Source organism: Stegodyphus dumicola, chromosome 5, assembly GCF_044657685.1.
Source record: "Stegodyphus dumicola isolate Sdum_Otavi_A_Nest chromosome 5, ASM4465768v1".
Classification (NCBI taxonomy): domain Eukaryota; kingdom Metazoa; phylum Arthropoda; class Arachnida; order Araneae; family Eresidae; genus Stegodyphus; species Stegodyphus dumicola.
Window position 1 is genome coordinate 81,528,909 of NC_140772.1, and position 26,166 is coordinate 81,555,074.

The following is a 26,166-nucleotide window of genomic DNA, read 5'->3' on the forward strand; positions in this document are numbered from 1 at the left end:
AATGATTACAATATTATCCTTTGTAATTCAGTTTTTAGTATCTCTCTTATAATCAAATTTCAAGGGGAATATATTTATCGAAATAATTCTTACGTGCAAGTGAATCAAGCCTGGTACAACTGCTCTTCAGGGCATTTGTTTTAATAAGAAGAATTCAGCAGAGGTTCAGCTCAAAGCAAACTATTTTCTAGGAACTGAAAGGCCATTTATTACATTGTGAGAAAAAATCCGTCGACTGGGGACTAGCACTTTTATAAGACCAAAACCAATCGGACCTCGTGTCCGTATTATGTGGTATAACTTCCGGCTTTCGTGTGGGCTGGTACCGGTGACGTATCCTTTCAAGAGTCTGCCTTAGCAACTGTCGACGGTAAGTTACCATACCTTATCGTGGTCGTAAGGGTGACGGGTGAATCAGGGATCGATTCCGTTGCGGGAGTCTGAGAAATGGCTTCGACATACCGTTAAGGCAACCTGTGCAGAAATTACCCTCTACCAGAACGGGGAGGTAGCGACGAAGAATAATTACATGGGTCTTTTTTGAGAACCCATAATTGGAGTGAATACACGCTAAATCCTTTAACGAGGATCAATTTGGAGGGCAAGTCTCGTGCCAGCAACCGCGCTAATTTCAGCTCCAATACCGTACGTATATTAAAGTTGTTGCGGTAAAAAAATTCGTAGTTAAATCTCAGTTCCAGACAGGTGGTTCGTTTATCAGTGGTTACTGTTTCTTATCTCCTCATTCAGAAAATTTCAATTTGACAATAGGTTACGTAGCACAAAATTGTTTATTATCTAATTCAGCTCCTTTTTATGTTAGCTTCTGGTGATCTAAAGCGAACAAAGACCATACAAAGCAAATCCAATATTCTTGAGAGTGGCAGTTAGCTACATTAAGATTAAAATAAAAATCCTCTTTCGACTGATATATAGAGGCCAACATATATAATTGCATATCAAATGCAGAGTGGAAGCATTGATATATTATAAAATTTCTTACAGCTTTAAAAACTTGCTTTCTTTTTCGAACTGACTTCAGGATTTTATTAATTAAGTTGTTATTTTCATAACTTGTTTGCATTTATATCTTTTTATTGATGCATGTCTATAATTCTGTTTTCTAATGCACAATTGTAGGAATGCCTCATGCTAAAATGTATTTATAAACTGAAAAAAATGTTTCAATTTTGATTTCACTATTACCAGTTTTTATGTTTTTGGCTATTATATTTTGCAGCAACTGGTAGCGGTCCTCCAGGTTCTGCTGATGGTGTAAAACCTTTTCGAATATTCCGCATTTCATACACTTCTCTGACTGGAAGCTCCCCTAGTGAGAGGCGTGTGCCAACACCTTCAACCCCCACGTCTACCACTATGCTCAATGCCACATCATCCGGCATAAATTATCTAAGCCCAGGCGCTCAGGTATAGTAAATTTCAATGCCTTTTGTTGAAAAATTATAATTGCTTTTAATTTAGATAGATTTATAACTCTTAAATGGATTTAAATTCCTTAGTTGTGGAATTCTTATTTCTTCAGAAGGGTTAATGAAATACAGCTGCTTTTATTTTCAATCATTTTAAATTTAATTTTGAAGGTTTTAAAAAAACTTCAAAAAATCACAGTCTTCGGTCTACAATCATTGATTTTAAAAACATTTTAAGGGTTCTTTATGAGATCGATCGATTTTCATTTCATGATGAAAAATTTTGCAATAGTGAGTGAAGTTTTGCTCGGTTTGCATGAAATAGAACAATTATTTTACACCATGATCAGAACTGTGCACTAAAATTGACCAACAATCAAGGGAAACTGCGTTTGTATTTTTATTTCAGTTTAACGGAAACATCCATTTTGACAGCTACCAAATCCATTGGGATAATATTTTTTTTCGTAACAGCTGTACTTAACGCACAGAATAAAGAAATCTTTTTTCCAAAGTGGATTGTAAAATGGATTCAAAACGGATTTTATGTGACATCTGTAGTACGTACGTAGGTAAATATCTCGCATAACTCAAAAAACGATTAACTGTAGAATGATGAAATTTTGAATACGGCATTGCTACATTATCTAGTTGTGCACCTCTTTTTTTATTGTAGTCGACAGTGCCAAACGTAAACGTTATATATATATATGTATACATGTGTAGTGTCTCTGTATTTGTGTATATAAGATAAAAAATATGTAAATATAAATTATAATTTAAATTAGCAGTAACATCAAATCATGTTAAATTCATTTTTTATGTAACTCTCAGCTAAGGTAAACTTCGTTTTTCTAGCTGTTTGTTTGTGTAGTATCTTCATTAATATGAGTTATTAACGTATCCTAAAGCCATATTTAGGTATTAATATTTCTCAAAATTTGATGAAATAGTATTACGCGCACTTTCATTGATTTCATTTCGGTACAAGCACGATTCATCTTAACTAAAAGTTACTTAATACTAATATTTTCTCCAAGTTTGATTTGCTCGAAATGTAATGTCACCAATTGTTTTTCATTTTGCAGTCATTTAGTGTAAAAAAAAAAATTGTTTCCTATATTTTCCTAAGTAGTTCCTCCCAGAGCACATGGCTGCTGTTTGCTTGATCGATCAGTCAATGTACTAAACTGGTTTCATAAAAACGTTTTCATAATTTGTCTATAATTCACATTAGAGTACGCTATGTAACTTACTTATATCCAATTATGTACTATAAACACAATTGTTGTTGGTTTTTATTAATCTAGATTTTATCACAGAACCTAAATTCTGATATATAAAGACAATTTCGAATTTAATTTTGCAAAAATAGAAGAGAAATAAGCATGATAAATATATAAGTTCACAAATGTTCATTTTTAATACTTCTTCTGATTTATTAACGTATCCTAAAGCTATGCTAGTTACAAATATTTCAGATCTCGTTATATTTGCCTATAACTGATACGTTTGTCTGAACTTAGTATATATAATTTAAATGCCCTAGGAAAGTCACAAGAAACAAATATTATCCTAAATTTGATGAGGGAATTTACCAGTCAAATTCATAATAGACACAAGGGAACAGAAGGAAAAAAAAGGTGACCTAAAGGTGAAAGAAACAAGGGAAACAGAGGGGAATAACACCTTAACTTCGTCTTCTAAAATTACAAAATCATTATCTACATTTTAAGAACGGATAAAGAATATTTAGGTAAGAGTTTCAGCATAGTTACATCAAACTTTTTCAGTTATAAGGTCTCATCTCTTTTCGAAGTGTTCTCTATTACGCTACAAAGTTGCTAAAGACAAAAGTGTTTTACACAAAAGATCCTTTATTCACATCTTTAGTCTAATTCGTTTTTTCCGGTAATTACAAGCCTGTCCATTATCACGTCAACATCACCTGTCTTTCCTTTCAGGGAATCGAAAACAAAACAATTAATATTGTTTAACCTCCCTGAAGTCAGACAGCTACATTCATAGTACTGGAGGCATTTAATGATCACTTAGCAGTACGGAGAAATGTCCCCTGTGAAATGACAGAGATTTTCTTCCTTGAAAGGGTCGTAAGGCAGCTGAATAAATGATTCCAGAGCTTTAGAATACCTTATTCCAAAAAAGGAAGGCTATTAAAAAGCCCGTATGAAATCGCCATTAACGGATTCCAAATATGTTTAATATAAAATAATGTACACTGCTCAAAAAAAAAAAAAAATGGGACAGACCTATATCTCCCGATCTACTGGGCCGATTGACTAAATTCAAATTACGTTCTTCATGTCTCGAAAGCGCGACTTAGGATATATATTAGATTTATATATAGCACTATTCTAACATAGGTATTTTGACACAAAATCGGACTTTTTCTGAAATAACATACCAATGTTTTTACATATTTCGATTCTACGACTCAAATTACGCCTAAATATGAAATTTTGTAAAATTTGGAGCGAAATTTACGGAGAAATTCACAAATTTATGTTGGCACATTTTTGTCAGTTTGCGCCAAGAATACTTCACTTGGCGAACTTCTTAATATATGGCAAGCTAGTTTCCTTTCCCGTGTGAGGAAAAAAAGTCACCATCGTTCCTTTTTTCCAAATAATATTCTTTATATTATATTTTTAATTATAACTTATTATTTTAAGTAGTTTTTTCTTTTTCGAATTTAATTTTAATTGTTTAAGTTGCATGGTTTTTTTCGAATAACTGTTTTAAAAATTTCTATTTACCTATTCGAACTGCGTAAATAAAGGTGCAGCGTTTATTTTTTTTCAAATAGTTTTCTTTATATATATTTTTTGTCATAGTTATTATTTTAGGTAATTTTTAAATTCTTATACTTTTATTTTAATTGTTTGTGTTGCATTGTCTCTTCAGATAATTCTTTTAAAATTTTCTATTTATTCCTTCGAACTGAGCATTTTAAATATATTTATTAATATAAATTTTCCAGAATTTGATTTTATTTATTTGAATTGCGTTTCTTTCGGAGGAATACTTTGTAACCCAGACTACGATGCGTTTGAAAACTGCATTTATTAAAAGAGAAAATACAGTAAAGCACAGTTAACACGCCTTTCAATGTTCCGTTCAGAAAAGATATATATAAATAGGAGAGATGTATAACCTACATTTTAACTTAGGATGACTTGCATACACTGCTTTAAACAGTTTTACAATTGTGCCCATTGCTTTACACAATTTTATCCTACATTTGGTTTCTTAAATGTTATTCATATTTTAGACAAATATTTTATTTTTGAAATCGTAAGAATCAATTATCATAAGATTAAAAAGTTTTAAATTAAAAAAAAAATACAAATATTAAATTTTACCCAAAAATTCAATTTTTCTTCTCTTTTTCTTCAGGCATTATACTTTATTCTTGCTCTTTTTCTTTAGGCATTCCGCAATTATATTAAAAAGCATCCAACTTTTCGAAATATCTTGATATTTCTGACAATCATTTTAAATAAAGTTATCGGCTTCCATTTTATAAAGGCCCAAAAAGGCCGAGCGGTAAAGTCGCTAAACACTGGTAGTTCACTCCGGGGTTCGAATCCCGGTAAACGGGCTGGTTGCATGGGCGTTTTCGTGGATTTTCTCATGTGTATCGTGTATGCCAACTGGTTTCCCTTAGAAAGTTCTTCACAAAGGCATCCTTCTTTTTAGGCAGATAGCCCTGCTTTGACGTAAATTAATAATCCAATTCAATCCATTTCATCAATATTTGATCAGAGCCTTTATCAGTTTTTAGAGGCTAAACATTTTGAAGGTATGAGATGAAAGGAAAGACTGGTTTCATCAAGAGGTTTTGGTTTATTTAATTATGACAAAGCACACCAGGGCTATCTGCCTAAGGGAAGGGATGCCTTCGTGGAGAACTTTCTAAGGGAAACTGGCTCGCATATACGTTACACATGGGGAAAACCACGAAAACGCCCATGCCACCAGCCCGTTCGCGGGATTCGAACCTTGGACCGAACTAGCGTTCAGCGACTTTACCGCTCGGCCGCTGTTTCACCAGGAGGAAAAAAAAAAACCTCTTTAAGTGACATCCACATACATCACTGGATAAACTCCTGAATCTTCAAATAATTCGAATGAGAAAATCATGGGATTCTCCATTTATGATACGATATGATGTTCTATAACGTAATTTAAATTTATACATCAATATAGTCTAAAACCAGTCGCTCTTCACTTTAATCTGCAATGATATCGTTTTTATCTTTTCTGTTAACACAAACTCAATTGATGGTATTTTCTAGTGTACACGTCCAAGTGTTTTCTCTTTGAGCATCTAAATTCTTTGAAGTATACTGAAAGTATATTCAAAAGCGTCCAACTTTTTTAAACATCTTGGTATGTCTGACAGCCAAATTTCCCTGCAAATTTTTGCTTACTTTTCTCCCTAATTTTCTTCTTTCCTTCTACAGTTATTTTCAGTGCTCACACAAGAAAATAAAGATTTTTCGATTGCTAGACTCCCATAAATTTTGCATTCTTCTCAATTTTTTAAAATATGAATTACATGAATTGCGTTTCAGCTGAAGACAGCTTTTCATTTTCTAGTCATTTTAACTATAAATAAAGTTTAAAGCGAAGTCCAAAGGATAAATATTTTAATTAAAAGATTTTTGCTAAATGACAAAGAAATAAAACAGTCCAGCAAGGTTTATTCTGTACCACCGAGTGACTCGATTCTTATATCGGCTGAAACAATCTAAATCATATTAAAGATCACGCTTTTTTATACAATCTGTAACGCGAGAAAAAATTAAGAGGATTTATATAAAATATTATATTTATATTTATATTTTTAAAGCTGGGACATGAACCAAACTGTCAAACTTTTAAATTTACATGGTGGTTATAATTAAAATTCCAATTTGAAATGGTCATAAAAGGAAAACTACCGGACCAAATGTTATCAAACTTGGGAATCGTGTAAAGGAGGTTATGGGAATTTATTTTCCGAGAAAAAAAAAAAAAAAGAGCTCCAAAACTCACCACCAGGGCGAAAATGGCGCTGTATACAATATTGTTAAATGAAATAAGACATGAAAATATCTGTTTAAAATGTGTTTAATACGAGGGCCATCCAGGAAGTAGATTACGTTTCCGTCTGTGTCCGCTAGGGGCGGGGCTAGCGCGGCCATCTTGGGGTCAGAGCGTTGCGCAGCTCAGTCTGCATCTAGCCGTGCTAGTGAGAGGTTCGTGCTGTGCTCCGTTCAGACACTGTGACGGTTTGAAATGTCTGCGTTAATTGAAAATCCCGCGAGCTGCGAGGTGCGCTCAGTAATAAGGTTTCTGACTGCAAAAAACTGTAAACCGATAGAAATCTATCGGCAGCTTCGTGAAGTGTATGGGGACAACATTATCACTGAAGGTGGAGTGCGTCAGTGGGTCATAAGATTTCAAAATGGCCGAACCAATGTTCACGACGAAGATCGAAGTGGGAGACCCAGCATAGTGACCGCCGAACTTCTCGAAAAATTCGATGCTAAAGTCCGTGAAAATCGAAATTTCACAATAACGGAACTTTCTTTGAGTTTTCCACAAATTTCGCGAAGTTTGTTGCACGAAATCATCAGCGAAAAGCTTGGTTACCACAAGTTTTGTGCAAGATGGATTCCAAAAATCTTGACAGAGGACCACAAAAATCAGCGAATGGCTGCAGCGTTGAACTTTTTGGACGCTTACTATAAGGATGGTGACTCTTTACTCGATCGCATCGTTACTGGTGACGAAACATGGGTGAAACATGTGAACTGTGAAACGAAATTGCAATCAATGCAGTGGGGGCACACAAGTTCTCCCCAAAAACCCAAGAAATGCATGCAAACAATGTCGGGAAGGAAGATGATGGCGACTGTTTCTTGGGACAGAAAAGGTGTAATTTTGGTGGACTTCCTGGAAAGAGGCACTACAATAAACTCTCAAAGGTATTGCCAAACTCTCCAAAAACTCAGAAGAGCAATTCAAAACAAGCGCAGAGGAATGTTGAGCTCTAAGATCTTGTTGATTCACGACAACGCCCGGCCCCACACGGCAAATGTCACTCGTAAAGTTCTTGAATCTTTTAAGTGGGAGTTGTTTCCTCATCCGCCGTACAGTCCCGACCTGGCACCGAGCGACTTCCACCTATTCCCAGCAATGAAGAAGTGGCTGGCTATGCAGCGTTTTGATGACGACGCACAGCTGCAAGAAGAGGTAACGAAGTGGTTGAAGGCGCAGGCGGCCGAATTTTTCGACGAAGGAATTTCCAAGCTCGTACATCGCTACGATAAATGCCTTAATTTGTATGGTGACTATGTAGAAAAGTAGTATTTGAGTGTGGCTTTCATCTGTATATAATAAAATTTGTTTCCTATACATTGTTTATTTTTTTATTCCAAAACGTAATCTACTTTCTGGATAGCCCTCGTAGTTTCCGAAACGTGTTACAAAGCATGTTCAATGTAGCGTCCAGCATTTTCCGAAAGCAAGTTAAATCCTGTTACTGCATTCTCAACAGCAGCTCTTAGCATATCAGGAGGAATGTTACGAACATGTCAGTGTATCACATTTTTCATTTCTGCCAAATTGTTTAGATTATCACCATAAACAGTGCTTTTGAGATAACCCCATAGCCAAAAGTCACAGAGGTTGAGGTCTGGTAGGAAGAGGGGAAGTGTTGGCTACAAGACATTCATTCGTGAAATGTTGCCTAAGTAACTGTGCGACACACGTGAGGTTAGGCCAAGCTCTGCATAAAAATCGTAGTATCTAAAATGCCACTTTACTGCAGTTCATGTATCACAAACATTTTAACATTGACTCTAAGTGAGCTGCAATCTTAGTGGTCCAGCTGTCGACTGCTCTTCAGAGAAAAATGGTTCAATTATAAAACTAGCTGTCATGCAACACTAAACGGTGTGGAATGACTGCTATGCAATCGAATGCAGTAGGAGAATTCAATGGAACTAGGTAAATAGCATGAGGGACTTCTTTCGCCCAAATCGATTAAAAGCGTTTTGAATCAGTGTCTTCATGTTTTAGGGCCGAATTCAGGGTTCAAAAATTACAATTTAGCGATCTGTCAGAAAGGGATTTCCAGTTTGTACGCACTTGTGCGAGTGATTTGCGATCTCACATTTTCTAATCGCTAATTCGTGGTTTTCACGGACGAATTTCTCACTTACACGGATGGCGCACTCAACGTTTATCGAATTTAACGCCTTTAAATGATATATTGCTTAATTCAAAGTTTCTTAAGGGTATACAACATATTAAACTCGTGTAGCAAAAGGTTAAGTGAGATTCCGACCCATATTTCCTTTAACAATATTGCATACAGCGCCATTTTCCCTGGTGGTGAGGTTTCGAACTTCCTTTTTTCGCGGAAAATAAATTCCCATGACCTCCTTTACACGATTACCAAATTTGATAACATTTGATCCAGTAGTTTTCCTTTTATGACCGTTTCAATGTGGAACTTTAATTATAACTACTCTGTTTATTATTAAATTTTAATTTGAAGCTATGCGTTATATGTATACCATGCGTAAATTTTTTGCTTTTATGGAAAAATAAAGAATCGAAGCAAATATACTTAGGGTAATGGACCAAAACTGAAAAAATTTCCCCTCCCTCCGAAAACCAAATATTGAAACTTCGACCTTGAATTTATTGGGTTATCGAAATATTTAATTTGACTTATTTCTAAGTCCTAGTTCTGACAATAATGCCGTCAAGAATTCTGAATTACTTAAGCTGAAGTAAAAGATTTAGTATATATTCACTGTATTTTAATAATATAATCAGAGTGTAATAAAAATAGATTATAGAATTTGCGCTGATGCAACTTTTTGTCTGACTGCACAACATGTAATGGAAGAGAAGGCTTGTAGAGGCTCTGTTTTTGACATGCCTCTAAAATTAGATGTCATACTCCTTTTGTCTCTTCACTGTCAAAAAACTTTCCTTTGAGAAGCAACTTTAGTTTTTAGGAAAGAAAAAAAAATCACAAGAAGACAAATTTGAAGAACATGCAGAACGATTGAGTACACATACTTATTTTAGGAACACAAGCGGTTCTCCGACTGGTTATTGAATAATGAAAAGATGCATTGTCATGCAATACAAAACATTTGGAATATGTTTTCTGACTGAATAACGTAAGATTAAAAGTCATCTGCTTAATTCAGAGCCATTTACAAGTCAACTACTCGGCAATTGCAGAATCGTTTTTATCCTGAGCTTGTAAGACAAACCTAATATCACTGAATTTAAACACTTCTTTAATCTTGCGAGAACATTCCTTCTTTAGCTCATATTCCAAGAATATTAAGTGAATACAATTATTGCAAAAGAAATTGAATATTCATTTGCACTACGGCTTAGTAGTTAACTAACGAATTAACAAAACTTAAATTCTGCTTTTTGTGTCTAAGAATACAACAATATTTTTTAAATATTTACAAATAAAATATTAAATTGGAGATTTATTTGGAGCCTCATAAGTTGCCTGGCATTTGAAGATTGTTAAATACTAATTGTTTGTTGCAACGTCTAACCCAGGCTTGCATGGTTGGTTTTCATAGTTTTCTATGTTCTCCTTACAAAGGTTCTCTATGAAAGCATCTTAATCAAATAGCTCCCATGTTTTTCCTATGTTCAAATAACCAACTAACTTAGTTTAAGCGTGATTTCCAAGTGAAGTTACTAGCAAAACTCGATTACTCATTAAAAATCATATAGCTTGCCAATCGGGAGTAACATGAAAGATACGGCGCCAATAATTGAATTGCTGTTACTGTACGCTGTTTCTAAACTTAGATGGTCCTTCCTTAATTAAATAGCTCACCAGCGGCTGAGCGGTAAAGACGCTGAACACTGGTAGTTCGATCTGAGGTTCGAATCCCGCTAACGGGCTGCCTGCATGGGCGTTTTCGTGGATTTCCCCATGTGTAACGTGTATACCAGCCAGTTTCCCTTAGAAAGTCCTCCACGAAAGCATCCCTCCCTTTAGGCAGATAGCCCTCGTGTGCTTTGCCATAATTAAATAATCCATCCAATCCAATTCAATCCTTAATTAAATATAATTGATTTGTAACTTCTACTAGAGTTGATGGTAAAAATTGATATGTAAATAAATAATATCGTGTGCAATCTTGATTAATATAAAATTAAAAATATTTGCATTCAGACAGAAAGTTTTTTGAAATATTTGCAGTTACTTTATAAGAAGGATTTATTAATAACCGTAATAATTACTTATTATACTACTGATGATCAGGATTCAGTTCTTGACAATTGCATTCTAAATTAGAATTTTAAGGATTGTCCACAGAACCTGCTGACTTATCCAGCCATTAAGTAGCTGCAGATCATTTCTACATAACCATTGAACTTCCATTAATTCAGTCTCTAGAGGGTTGTATGTTTATATCATAATTTGACTTTTATAAAAATGATTATTCTAAATCTTATATTTCTATAAAAGTACACTGTGATTTAAAAATATGGATGATAGTATCAGCCGCTCTTTCAGCCACTTCATAAGCAACAGTTTGTTTAGAAATAAATTATGCAGTTAATGTCATAAAATATTTTCATAAAATTCAAATAAACATCAAACGAAAATTCTCAGTTTTGGACAATTCGAATTAAGCGAAGTTAAAGTAAAGTAGCAGACGATAAAACGCCGAAGGTAAAAATTTACTCTTACAAAAATTTACTTTTATTTTTTTTAAAAAGGAAGAAAGAGAGAAATTTAAAAAATAGTTAAAAATTTGAATAATATCATCTATAATTTTTAAAAAATAGCTTTTTATATAGTATTAAAAAATATTTATTACGCATCTTTGAGAGAAACAATATCATATAATTAATTCTCCGTAAAATTTTACTTGAAATTTAAGGTTAAAAATAGCTGTGGCAATTCACTGTAACGAAAATCCATAAACCACATTTGGCGTTATTATCGCTCAAAAAAAAGATGCCAAATTTCAAAACGCGAAAATATGTAAATTCGTGTATATCTTAGAAAATTTTGAATAAAAAAGTCTAATTTTTTGCAGATATGCTTAAAAATACACCTACTTTAAGATGATTGTAAAAATTTTATAGGTTATAATTCAAATTTTTTTTCGAAAAATTTATAAAAATTATTTAAAAATAGAAATTTAAAAAATAAATTACAAAAAATGGGTAAATTTTATTTGGAATGAACCTAAATTTCGAAATGTGAAAGGAAAAATCAAAAAGGTTTAATAAAAAAAGAGATATTAATAAATATTTGCCAAATTCAATTAACATTGAGGAGCTAAAATTTTGAGAGCTAATATTTTAAAAACTACTCGTACGATTTTTACAAAACTTGGTATTCTGGCATAATTTGAGTCGTAGAATCGAAATATGGAAAAAAATTGGTATGCTATTTCAGAAAAAGTCCGATTTTGTGTCAAAATACCTATGTTAGAATAGTGCTATATATAAATCTAATATATATCCTAAGTGACGCTTTCGAGACATGAAAAACGCAGTTTGAATTTTGTCAATCGGCCCAGTAGAACGGGAGATATAGCACTGTCCCATTTTTTTTTTTTTTTTTTTTTTTTTTTTTTTTTTGAGCAGTGTACATTACTATTTGGAGTGATTCCTGTATTTGCATGATGAGTTTCGGATTAACTTAACTTCCTTTACATTGCATAATTTTCTTACTCAGGCGAATTATTATCGTCTCAAACTTTTAAAATATGTGCTAAATTTAATTTATTTCATATAGAGAAGAAACTTAATTCTTATTGACACGATTTGTAGCTGACAAACTAAAAATTCAGTCCTAACAAAACTGTTTACCTGCTTGTTCTGTAATTAATACAAGGTGTTTAAGTTACAAGAATACGATCAGAATTACGCCTAAATCATTCTGCTCACTTTTTTTCTCTTTCTGACATTAGCTTCTAATAGAAAAGTGAATTAATAACCTATTCTTACGGCGATAGCAGCTTGTAATGAGCAGTTTTATGGGTTACTGAATCCCTGGATCAACGGAGCTCTAAAGCGTTGCCAGACTACACTCTCTACATACTAATTGCACTCGCTGTTTAAATTTAGTCTGTTTTGCGTACTGGTGAAGGTGGGCGGAAAAGTAGAAAAGGCAAAGAATTAACAGAAAATAAATGACCTATTATATAAACCTTAGTACCTACACTTGTGTATGAGACTCATAATAATAAAATTCGAATTAACACTTCAGAAATTTCATAAGAAACTTCATGTGAAAGCAATAATTGTAATAGAAAATAATAATAATAATATGTACATAAGTTTCCTGTTGTAAATCCTTTGGTTTCTTACAGGTAGACTCCCTCTCCGCAGATGGAAACAGACTGCGCGCAGACGCAGCTCGACCCAGCAGGAGTGCTTCATCCTCTCCATTGCCCCAGTTACCACTAATTCATAGGCAAGTCTCACCAACTCGAGGTCTCAACAGAGATCACATTCATTCAGCAAGCTCAGACTCTGGGCTCGGAAAGAGCTTGGGTTCAACTCCGCCCCCTAGTCCTTTCGTTGTAGCTGAGCAGGATTCAGCTACTTTTCATGAGAAGTGATTGACGGATAAAAAAAGTTTTGTCTTTTCTTTCTTCGTAACTTAACAGCAGAGATGAATGGCAAATCTACTACTGAAAAAAAAGGATGTTTTAACAAGCGCTACTTTATAGCATGTTTTATACATGTGGATCAAAATAACTACAATTGCTTATATGAACTAATGCATAGTTATGTTTTATACAGGATATGAGACAATAGTTGCTTTTCATTTAATTCTTGGTGAAGCACATTTTTTTCTTCGCTTTCTAAAACTGAATATAACTAGTGGAATCAAAAACACAATCCTCTGCTAAATGGTTTTCTGCTAATTTGAAACGATTTCATGCGACCATTTTCGAAGTTTCTTTTGCGCAGAATTGCGGAAAAAAATGAAGGGCAGATTCGTATCTAATGTGGCTAAAATTTAGTTTAAAATTCGAATATCTATCTTATTATGAAATTGGTAATATTTTGTGTTTATAGAAAATTCAGTATTAAAAATGTGAACCAATCCTTAATATTGATTTACTGAAAGGCAACTTTAGGTTCATGTAATGCTCTTCATTTTTCTAGTTTCGTCAAGCTAAATCTATTTTATCGCTATTTTAATTAATATTCCTATTAAAATTATTCACTTTTTGTAGAACATATTTTTCCCCTAATATCTAGGAAAATATTTATTTTTTTTTTTAAATCCTTTCTTTCTTTTTTTTTTTTCGACAAAATACTCTTAACATGCATAATAAATATAATAAATACTTTTAAATAAAATTTATTTGCTTTCATACACTTTCACGAATTAGTTTATTGAACCCCATGCTGCCCAGTGGAGGTTTCCAAATGACTGAATACATCTAAATCATAATCGATTTGGTCTGACTTATTTCTAATATTTTTAACTCCTGAATTAGCATATGTTTTGTTTAAAAGCTACTAATAAATAAGAACTTTTAAAATTTCAGTTTTTCAAATATTCACATAATTCATTGGTATTTCTTATTTATTTTTTTCTACTTATAATATAAGCCAAAACTTCTCTTTATCTTCCTGAGTTTTGCTTGTTAAAAGTAGCATTTATAATGCTCTCATGAATTGAATGAGAATATTTATTTTAATAATGAAACCAGGGAAATAAAAAAGGGCAATTATTTTAAGCTTGTTTTACTGTAGGCTTTTAAAATTAAACAAATCTGTTATATGTATTTTTATTTTTGCAAATCTTCTTTTCTGCTCTCTTTCTTCTTCATTTCTTGCAATGAATAAATACAAACATCGTTATACTGTTTCAAATTTTCTTTTCAAATTTCTGCCAGCATTGTAGTCATTCTGATCCCATTTACAAGTATTTAAATCTTTTCCAATCCTTAACATACTATTCAAAGTTAATATTTCAATTTTAAGATATGTATTACTCATCTTTGCTGAAAGTTTCTTGACTTATTATGACTGTAGATGCATTTATACACAAGCAGAAATCGCCAGATTATTTTTTCTTAGGGATTCAAAGTAAACTTAATGAGGTATTTGATGACATTCTCTAATGGTCTACTTACAGTAATGATTCTGCAAATAAGTCTAAACACTAAGTAATACATAAAAGCAAGTTATACAAAACAAAGAATTCCATTTAGCCGAAGATTGATATAGCGGATTGTTAGGACGTAATTTAAGATAATTTCAAGTTAAGTGCATTACATACATGGATTTTTTACCAGATGATGAAACTTAAGTGATGCATAATCTAATGGAGTTTTCTTGTGCAATTGCTTTATGGAGCTGAAATCTATCTTTGTGACATATTTAAGCTTTTTAAAAAAGGTATGCTAATTTTTTTTTAATTACACCCAAACTTTTTTTTAATGTAAATGTTACAGCATTTGCTACAAAATGTCTGCACTGGAACTTAAATGTATGGAATAAGTGTTTTTGATAGTAAACAGAGATGGTTTCAATTTCTCTGAGTTTATTAGTTTAAATGTGTACTCAGATTTAAAAAAAAGTCTAGGCTCCTCATTTCCTTTTTCTTTATTTATAAAATTAATTAATTTTGGTTTTGATTTTTCTTAATACGCAAAAGTAATTTTAAAACTATTAAACTTTGGAAAATTTGCGCTCGAATTTCAAACTATTAAGAAACTATAAGAAATGTTTTTAATCTATATGAAATAGTTTGTTTCTTAGAATATACATCAAAATTAAGAATCATGAAGGAATCAGTACGCAAAAGTAATATTTAGTAACCCGGAGATTGCAAGCACAAATAGATGGATTTGTGATTTGGTGCCACTAAATGAACTGAAAACGTTAAGCTATGAATTACTTTATTACGATTAAACACATTAGGATTATCTTTCTACAAGTTTTAATAAATATTTAATAAATGTTACTACTTGAAATGCACAGTTTATTGATTAACTTTTAGTTATTTTTTCGCCTACCTGTAACATATTTTTCGACTCACTTAAAACATTATCTAATCGTGGATATTACGGCATGAATTATATATGAATTAACTTCCATCTTTATTGTTTAATTTATATTTCTCCTACGAAAGCTTACTACTTTTTGTCATATAATGTTGCGGTCATATTATCAGTACGAATTATATGCGTGATATTAATAAAAGTTTCAAACATCCATTAAATTTAATGTTTTGTCTTAAAAAATTGTAATAAAACTCTTATTTGTATTTTGTTATTAATGCATCTACAGCCATTTACTATGCATAAAAGTGTTCAAATTTTGTAAAAAATAATTTAAAATAAAGTATGCTATGCAGGAAATCTAGAGCTGAACAACCAAAATTGTAATGAATTACATATTTTCAAGCTTTTTTTAATTTTTAATGAAATCATAAATTTATATACTATGTTATATGATAACTATGTAACATGATTTGTGAGCTGCTATAACAAAAATCAGTTCTTTAATGTAATGTTATTTGTCTTCAGTTTGAGTGTCTTTGATTTATTTGTAAAGACGCTGCAATGTCATTGTTTGTTGTGTCGAATATTTGGAAAGTATTTATGCTGTTCTCTGGTATAAAAGAGGATGTTAAAAGCTGTGAACGTTAAACCTTCCTTTAACCCTATGGGCACTTTAAATAAACTGGAATTTTTGTATTCCAATGATGTAAGACATATTAAGTCTAGTCATATTAAGTGTTATTGTACATGTTGTTATACAAGAGCACAGCTGAAAATGATATGAAATTTCCGAAAACGGTTGTCGTGAAATAGTTGTGTTGCTTGACCGCAAGTCTCTGTATTTTTATATTAAGTAATTATATAACTTTTTCAAGTTACTCAAATATTTATTGAATGTACCTAGATTTGAAGGATTAACTGGTGCTTATTATGGTTAGAAATAACACAAATCATTTCTATTTCTTTGCATAATATATAGTAGCTATCTTAGAAAGACGCTTGCAAAAATGTATGTATGTGTATTTGATTAAAAAGTACTAAAATACAACTTAGAGATATTTCAAATTTTTGATACTAACTAAAATGCTGATATTGTACATGTTTCATCGTTTACCATCTTCCTCATAAACGTGAGCTCTAGAATTTCAAATTCCTGGCATACACTTCCTAATGTCTATTGATTAAAAAAATAAGAATTAAGGAAAAGTGCACAATTTTTTGCAGTCTAAATGCCTTGTAAAATACAAATAAATGTTTACTTTAACATTAAAAGCAGAAAAAAAATTTTGTTATTGGTTATTGAGCAACAAAGAACTTTTGCAGCGACGCGTTTTATTTCTAATATATCACCTGATGGGTATATAAAAAAATCTAATTTTAAGATGATATCAATCATTTTATTTCTAAATTTTAGAATTCTCGATAGATAATTATCATCATTATTATAACTTACATTTGGAACGCTGCATTATGAAAAAATTCTTAAATTATTTGTAATGTATTTTTATTCTTGTTTAGTACATGCCGCACAAAATGCGCCGAACGAAAGAGAATGTTATTTGAAGCATTAAAAAGGATTTATCAAATGCTACATTCTAGTTTAGCTTTTCATTGGATATTAATTTGTTGTCTAAATCTAATTGGATTATTAAATGCACATGCAAATTTACCAGAAGGTAAATAATACAGTATTTATACAAATTTGGGATAATATCAGCATTTTGATTAAAATTAAAATTTTGAATATATTCCGGCTAAATAATTTGAAAAGTGAACTTAGCCAATGGTTTTTGAATATTTAATTTAGTTTTTTGTTTTGTTCTTTCTTTTGGAAACTGTACTGATAGCATCGAATAGAATGAGAATTTTCAAATCTTGAGTGTAGCTGTGCTCTAGAATTGCAGTGATCTCCTAGCATACTGTAGTATCACCACTTAGCATTTTAAATAAATACAATTTTCATAAAAAATGATCATATTTCAAATGTACAACTTTTTTCTCTCTGTAATTTGTGAATGTATGTTCTTGTTATCAAATGTCAATCGACATCCTTTGTGTTGTTATAGTTCTAATTTCTCTTATACGGCGAAATATGGTATCGCAAACCAACTCTCATTTTGCTATGCTGCGGAACCTTACGGAGAAAATTGGATAGTTTAAAAAAAAAAAGAATTGCTGCTGCATTTTAGAACGTCATTTGTTTAAGTTACTATAGCAGTTCACGCTGTTGGCAGGAGTAGCAAGGGCAATTAAAATATTTTTGCAATAAATACAGAAAATTCTCATTTATGAATAGATTATCGACTACCCATTTCAGAGAAATAGCAGAAACATTATTTTCTAAAAATTATTTAAATAAATAAGCTTTCTTTCTCTTATGACGCATTTTTTTCTAATTCGTTTTTTTTACTTCGAAACATATACTTATAACTTTACTAGGGCATTCAAATATGCCCCAGGCAAACAGATTGTTTGAAAATGTGGAATGGTTACATAATTGCTAATCATACTGTTCTCGACACAATCCTGTCGCGCTGCAATGCATCTAACCTAGCGATTTGGAAACAGATTTGTCCCCTCGTCAAAGATCTTTCATTGTCAGAGCGGGCTGAATCTGGACTTGAACGTGGATATTGCCAGACATATCCTTGTGACTTAACTCACTTGTCTGACAGTAACATCAGAACAAGCCTACTTGAAGTTCATAGTGGTAAGATGTGCAAGATCGCGCCTGTCGTTGGCAATAGCCAGGGCCAGACATTGTTGACCTTATTTGCCTTCGAAGACTGGTCAAAATTTACAAGCTTGATATCCCTCACTTCCTTCAGAATACTTCAAAAATATCTCTTGTTTTGTGAATCGAAGCACTTCCTGCTTACTTAACAGACTCCGAATTTCTACAGGTGACTGGCAAGGTCATGCTTTCCCTGCCCCAGTGATGGCCAGAAAAGCAAAACTCATTTAATCTCCCGCAAGCTTCACAGTGCGAAAATCTAACAGTTTAGATGATATTTGAATGCCCTAATAATTTAATTGCTAATAAATAACTAGAATAGCGTTTCATAATTTTCGATTCACTTTTAAAAGTAAGATGCTTTTATTTATTTGTTTATTGTGCAGGATATAATAGTGTTAATTTAGTACTTGCAAATCCCTTATGTTTCCCGGGCTATTTCTATCTGTCTAAATATGTCCAAAAAATTTCGAAAAGATTCATCTTTTTATAAAAGCTTTTTTATAAAATGAAATTAAGTGTAATTTTTGAAGTTATGGTGCTGTGGACGATTGCAGCTGCTCGGTCTTTTTTGTGCTGAGAAACAAAGATTTTTCCATATTCGATAAAATGTTTAAAATTTTTTCTAGATGTATAACAAAGTATATATTTTTAATTTTAGTTTTCCTCAGGCTGTTAGATTTATAAATGAAGATAAATTTTAATGTACATGTGTCTCATTAGATTCAAGTTTGGAAGGTTGTAATGTTTAATTAATTACAGTACCTCTTGTGCAGAGTAGTCTAGTACTTTTCATAAAATGTACGCATATATACAGATTAACCGTAAAAGAGAGGCATTCTCAGTATGATATAAAATAATGTATATATCAATATTTTTTGCAATGCATCTACATCTGCTAATCTAAATAGGAAAACTTCATAGTATCATCAAAGTTTCGAAATGCAAATGTTCATGCATTTATCAAATTTAATTTACTTTTATTTTTTCTGATTTTTTCCCGTAACATTTGGATATGTAAATGAAAAAGGATAGTCTGATCGATTCCTGATTAAGTACAAATGTTTATTATTCAAACTCTGTGATTAACAAAGCATCCATGTCCAAAGGTTCTGCAGCTGCAACTTGTTACTGTATATGATCATTTTGTGTGCTAACAAGTATGTATGCAGATGACGAATAAGCTGTTTGTCCTTTTATATCATTAACTGGTAAATGAAGTGATGGAAAGCATTTGTCGTGGCTTATTTTTGTACGTAAACGTTAAGTGTTCAATGTCGATGTAGCCGCTATAGCTTTTTCTAAATGTGCAAAAATGAAAGTTTCATGTGATCTTTTGGAGTCAGTTGATGACTGATATGAGCTCGTAAGTTCTATTTGTGTGAGTAGAATGATTTGTGCGCGAAATCAGGTAAAATTGAAGTGGCTTATCAGCAGAAAAGTTTAAAATATATTATAAAAATTTAATATTTATCTATTTTAATTTAGAGATCTGATTGGGCTTTTCCATTGGTAAAATATATTATTTTATAAATAATGGAACTGAACTGTATTTTAAGCATCTATAGGTTAATGAACTTTTCAAAATACAATAGTATAGTGAATATAACTTATATTATGGGTTTAGGGAATTGTGGAGAACTTTTGTATTTAAAATTGAAATTAGAGGAAACGAAGTAAAGAATTCATGCATTTATTTATGCATATATTCAGAAGATAAAATCATTACATTAATAATATGGATAAAGTAATTATATCAAAACCTGGTCGATATCATAAAAGATGATAAGAAACGTTAATGTAAAATTGATTATTGAAAACGGCATGAGAATCAATTCTGGTTATTGAATACACAATTATCATTATCTTTCCAGTAAGTGAACATTAAATCGCAATTAATTCTCACTTAATTACACTTAAACATAAGATTTTTAAATGACTATCGATTAGAAAATACTTTCACATAATTTAAACAGCAATATAATCTCCCTATAATATTGTTATTTTCTTCACAATTTATTAATACTCTTAATTTAAGTTATTGCAGGAAAATTTAATTAATATCTTAGTGCTGTAGGTATCAGAGTAAAAGTAGACAGAAGTTCACCAAGTAAAGTAAATATGAAGGTGAATAATTTTACTCAAAATTCAAAATTCACGTAATACACCAAAGATCCGAAGCTCTGATTACGATCTCATTTTGTTGATGTTATATGAGTAAACAATAAATCATCTGAGAAAAGGAATCAAAGAAAAAAATTGAGAAATTGCAAATACAATTCCTTCTTATAGCGAACGGAAGCGAAAAACTCAAAAGTATCTGTTGATAGGGCAGGGAAGGAGAGAAAAAAGAAAGGAAAGATTACCAGAAACAGGCGAAAAAATATTAATAAATCAAGAATGTAAGCTAATTGAAAACAAGAGGGAGTAAAGAATGGAATTTGAAAAATTAAAAAATTCTGTAAATATGACAAACTTAACTTCAACGACACATTTTTGCAAAATTTCAGTTCGTCCTAGCAATGCTCTGAAATATTTATCTTCATACCACGAGAATATTTATTTAATCATCTTAACTTATAAGTGCAGCCCTGATGTTCAAGTTAAATACTTCTATTTCGTATGATAACGAATAAAAATTTTATGTTGTTATTAAATTTATTCTATTATTATTTTATTATATACCGTCTTACTTTACTTGTAACAGAAAAATGATTTTCACATAACAGATTATTAAGGGTTTAGTCTTTAAAATAATAATAATAATGCAATTGGTGAAACACTTTTAAGTATTTGGATTGCAACATGTGTATTATACTCAAACACTGATTATTAAGGTTTTAGTCTTTAAAATAATAATAATAATGCAATTGGTGAAACACTTTTAAGTATTTGGATTGCAACATGTGTAGTATACTCAAACACTGACACCTGCTACCAAACAGCGTACTTGCCTGCGGTGGTAAGTGCTGATAATGATGTTGAAGACGTGACAGGACGTTTATTCAAGAATTTTAAATAAGCGGGTTATAAAATTATTAATTATGTGAATAATTGCAATGCTATTTGATAATGACAGATCTGGAAGTAACTCTTTGTGCATTTTATGTTCCGTGTGAAAGAAACTGCTACAAGCTCCTTTTCTTCCATTACTAAGAACACCTTACAAGATGTAAACTCTACTTATGCACTTGTTCATTTTTAAATACCCTAAAGTTCTCCAAATACTAATGTTTGAACATTTTTAATACCTAATAATCCATATATTTTTCTTGTTCATTTAATTTAGCTAAATGCATTTAGGAGTTCAAGAGAAATAAATTTCTAGATCATTGATTATTTCGTATATAGAATCTAAAAATCAAGTTTCAAATTGAATGTTGCCTTCGGCGAAAATTATTTTTACATATCAAAGTTGTTGTTGATCAAGACAGAGAGAGTAATTAGAAATTGTATATGAATCAGTTATCTTATGTCTATGCAACTTTTCCTTTGAGCAAAACTGTATATGTGAGTCAGATGCTTAGAAGCCTGTTGCTATATTGCTCAAATTATTACAACTCAATGCTTTTTAAAATCTAGTTCAATGTGAATGGATCAACTAAATGATTGTTCTTTGTATGTATTAAGTCAATTATTATGCATTTCTGAGATATATATTTTAAGATGTTAATACATGAAGCGTCTAAAAGTGTTTAATTCTGTATCAGTATATATGTAAATACAGAAATGTTACTTTTAAGTATGTATAAACGAAAACTAGAAAAAGAAATAATAATTCAAATTAGAACTAATTAGTACATTATACAGTTTGAGTTAACTGTTTTAAAACGCGTTGTATAGCTTTGCCATAAACTCAGTGTGTGTAGGGTGGGGTATAAATTCAGTAATTTATTTTTGGAGATACGTAACTATCAGGTAAAAGTATGGAAAATTGACTTGTTCCTGAAGCTGAATTGGTATGTCTAGAAATTGCCATTATCGATTAATACAAGGTCAAATGAAAGTAAAGCGAAAACAAATGTGAACCAGTTTATTCTTAGATACATTTCTAAGGTCTAAGGAAAACTATAAAGTGAATCTGAAATAAAATAAATTTAAAAAAATTATTTTCACTGCGTTTATTGTTTCCCTATTTGTTTTTATTTAATTTTAATATTAAACAAAGGAATAAAAATTATGAGATTTCAAAATTATAAATTGTATTTAAGTAATAATACAACAATATTAAATAAGCTTTATTTCTGAACTAAACTAAAATTTCGTTCATGGTAACACAGATATTTATGCTTACAATAAACTGGCTGTATTGGTAGTTAAAATTATTTACTAATGGACAGGAGAAATGTTAGGTTTTTTTTTTTTTTTTTTTTTTTTTTTTTTTTTTTTAATCAAAAGGGTTATACTAAACAATTCTTGAATTTGAATTTACATATGAATCATTTATGCGAGCTTACATTTCCATTTCCTTCTTTTTTAAATTTTGTAATACTTATAATATAAAATTTTTAATATGGTTCACTTGTGCCAAAAGAAGATAGGTCCTGTGAGTAGTTTAAAAAGTATTTTGTAGTTCACAATGTATTCCAACTGAAGGCTATGCTCAACTAATCATTATGTTTGCTGTTCTTGATTACAAAATTTTGGTTCACATGATTTTTAACATAAACTGAATTACTTCAGTGTTAAATAATTTATTAACGTGGATCTTTTTCTCGCGATTGGATCTTTATGTCCTCCTATTTTTAATTAAAGTTTAGAAATGTTTTCTATCTAATACTGGCGCTGGTAAAAAAGCAAAATACAAATGTTGACAGATATATAAATTCAATGAAGACCAGGTCCTTTAAATTTTAGTCGGTTGTCCGGTTTTGTATTAGTTATTTTTTAATCAAATCAAAATATATCCCATTATGTTACTTTTCCTATCCATCATGTTCCAAAAATATTATTCGAAGTTTTGTTAATTTTGACAATTTACTTTAAACACTTCATTAAGTCTTTTCTTTTACTTAATAATGTTGTAAATTCCTTAAAATGAGTTTTCTCATATTTTATACAACCGCAAATTTTAATAACTTAATTTCATAAATCAGTATAAAATGCCCATGTTTACTTATAAGGTGATATCCAAATACTTTGTATATCAGCATATTTTAAAGTAATAATAAAATAAAATAGTAAATAAAAAAAGATTTTAGAATAACTGTTTATTAATCACTGATGATTTGTATTAATGGGCTGAATTTTTAGCAGTTTTTGGCATTTAACTGTGGGAATTGTGTTGCAAATCTGTGCCATCTTTTCATAAAAAGAGATTGAAAAACATTCAAACAAACCAGATGAAAAGCTATTTCATTGCCATTGATATGGTTCTGTTACATACAACTATTGGATTTTACTGCTTTAAAAATCTGCTTTCCAAATGGAAATTTTGCTTCCCTTTTTAATCTTCATCTGAATATATTAATTAGTTTTATGGCTAGTTACTCGAATTAAAAAAGATATATTAGACTCTTAGAAAATTCATTATTATCTTAATTCGTCATCTTATAAATCAGATTTTAACCTAATTTTGTAATTTGAAATTAGTAAAGTATTTCTACCTTTCGTTATGTGTTATTATTTAAATACGTGTATTGTACTTTACACAATAATTATTTTTGGTCGTATTTTAAGATATAATTTTTAAGAATTTCAAACGAGAACTTTCCCGGAAAATGAAAATTTCATTCTCAAAACGTTAGTAAATTTCAGTATTTTAATAAAGAGCTTCATTTATTTATTATTAATTCCTGACATGTCATACACCGCATTAGGTCACCGTAAATTTTCCAAACGGCCCCGCTTTTTAACATATTTTGTTTTATGTTTTCCCTCTGTCTTTATAGTTACATTTTCGTACGGAAACGTAATATCAATTTAAGTATTTAAACGCAGTTTTTCATTGCAGTCCTAGATTTCGATGCAATCTGTTTATGTCTACTGGATGATTTTAGTTGAGCCTAGCCAGCTGTTAAGTATCTGTGTTAATGAAATCAAAACTTAAAATATGCAGTTTGTTTTATCTTTCCTCTTAACGTCACTTTTTCAAAGTAATGTACATATCATTGGAATTAATTATGAATTCGCGCATACTTTTCGCTTTTGTGCTAGTGTACTTTTGAAAGTATTATAATTATACGGTGCATTCAGCTATTGTACCTCTTGTCATGCGGCTTATGCCGATTTGTTCGTCACTGTTTTTTGTAAAAATTTCTATCGACGAAATCTGCTATAATATCTATATATTCAGTATTGTGTTGTTATGATAAACTGTACGGTGTTTCAAAATAACTACTCCATCGTAATTTCTCTTGTACATAATATAAATATACATTGATTATTATATACATGAAATTTATGAATGTCTGTAATATTTTCATATTAAAAGTGTTTTCGATCTGTATTCTGTTTCGTTTCATGGCAATACAATTTAGTACAAAGTGATAATTAACAGTAGATCGAATTTAAGGCAAATATTCTTGGAACCAATCATACTTCATTGACTATTAATAATACTTTCTTAATTTTGAAAAATAAAAAAATTTTGAAGGAAATTAGCTAACAAATTTATATCTCCAATAATCCGCAGCTCTGTTATTCGAAGAATGATCTACCTTTCAACAAGATAACTTCCTTTTTATAAGCTTTTATTTAGTTCACTTATGGTATTTCGCTGTTAGTGGAATTTTGTCATCGGTTTCTAACTTACTTCGTGATCAGCTGTCGAGTTTCACTTTTTTACACACATTTTTTGTCGACGATTGTTTAGCGATTTTTTTATTTAATATTTAAACGATTTCTTTCACGTATCTTCTTGTAACGAACAAATTAAGCATATTAGAATTTTATTGTTTGCACGAATAGAGTGCAGGCTGGATTTCTGACGATGTTTTTGAAAACCGCTCAAATATTTTATACTATTTAACTTTTAATTTTGGCATCTGAAAATGTTGAATGAAATAAACTTAAGTGAAATTTTCACAGAATATAAATCAAACATTTCGTCTTCTATTAAGACAAGAATGATTAAAAATGTATTAACTGAGTAATTTTCTATATTAAAAAAAAAATGTGTAGTAGTCTGAAGAATACGAGAGAAAAAAAAAAGCGTTTTTCACGGAAATATCTTTTGAGTTTGCCATCTTCGCACACTTGGCGATATTCGTCTTCCTTGTGTGAAGTAAAGGAAGTATTGTAATCGCGAAAAATTTCAGGTATCATATTTTAACGAAAATATCCATTTTGACCTCTATCGAATGCAATTTAACGGTGCTTTTTCGTGACATTTGTACGTAAGGACAGAATAAAGGACTCTTTTTCCCAAAACGGATTATAAAATGGATTCAGTAGAGATTTTTTTCGTGACGTCTGGACTTTCGTACATATGTATGTATCTCGCCTAACCCAAAAACGAGTAGCCTCAGAAGGTTGAAATTTTGTATAACATGTAGTTGTGCACTTCCCTTTTTGGTTTTAATCGGCCGCACCAAAAGTACATATATATATATACATATATATGTTATTATAAAAGGTGTTTCAAATATATATACCAGTCTGATACTCGGCTCGGGTAAACTCAGTTTTTTTTTATTATTATATGTTGGTAAATTGTGCATTTTTTGCTTTAAAAATGATTAAATTATGTTTTTCGTGTGTTCCGGTTTTTTATTCCTTCAGTTAATCTGCATACAATAGTTGTAGAATTATCTACAATTTAAAAGTTTTTTAAGTGCGGCTAAGCCTAAGGGAGTAGTCATATTTGTTTACATTTAAAATTTAGCAAAATAGTGAATTAAGTCAGTTTCTACACCTTCAGTATCTTTTTGCCGAGTGGGACCAAAAGTAAACTTTCAATTTTTTTGCCTCGAAAAATCTGCCTTCTTGTCTCCTGGCCGAATTG

At 31.0% G+C, this 26,166-nt stretch overlaps 1 protein-coding gene and 1 long non-coding RNA gene across 3 annotated transcripts in view; one reads left to right on the forward strand and one right to left on the reverse strand.

The window, feature by feature from the left end:
- The window catches only part of LOC118182903 (GTPase-activating Rap/Ran-GAP domain-like protein 3), a 333,886-nt gene extending 309,217 nt beyond the window's left edge, over positions 1-24,669 (forward strand). For both annotated transcript variants that reach the window (XM_085816800.1, XM_085816801.1), the window contains 2 exons: positions 1,241-1,428; positions 12,830-24,669. In XM_085816800.1, coding sequence (XP_085672926.1) covers positions 1,241-1,428; positions 12,830-13,081 — 440 coding nt within the window. In that variant the 3' untranslated portion in view covers positions 13,082-24,669. The remainder of the gene's footprint in view (positions 1-1,240; positions 1,429-12,829) is intronic.
- LOC146997150 (uncharacterized) overlaps positions 1-26,166 on the reverse strand; it is a 145,468-nt gene that overhangs the window by 4,801 nt on the left and 114,501 nt on the right. The window contains exon 2 of the long non-coding RNA XR_015041154.1: positions 12,793-13,150. This is a non-coding gene — a long non-coding RNA (uncharacterized LOC146997150). The remainder of the gene's footprint in view (positions 1-12,792; positions 13,151-26,166) is intronic.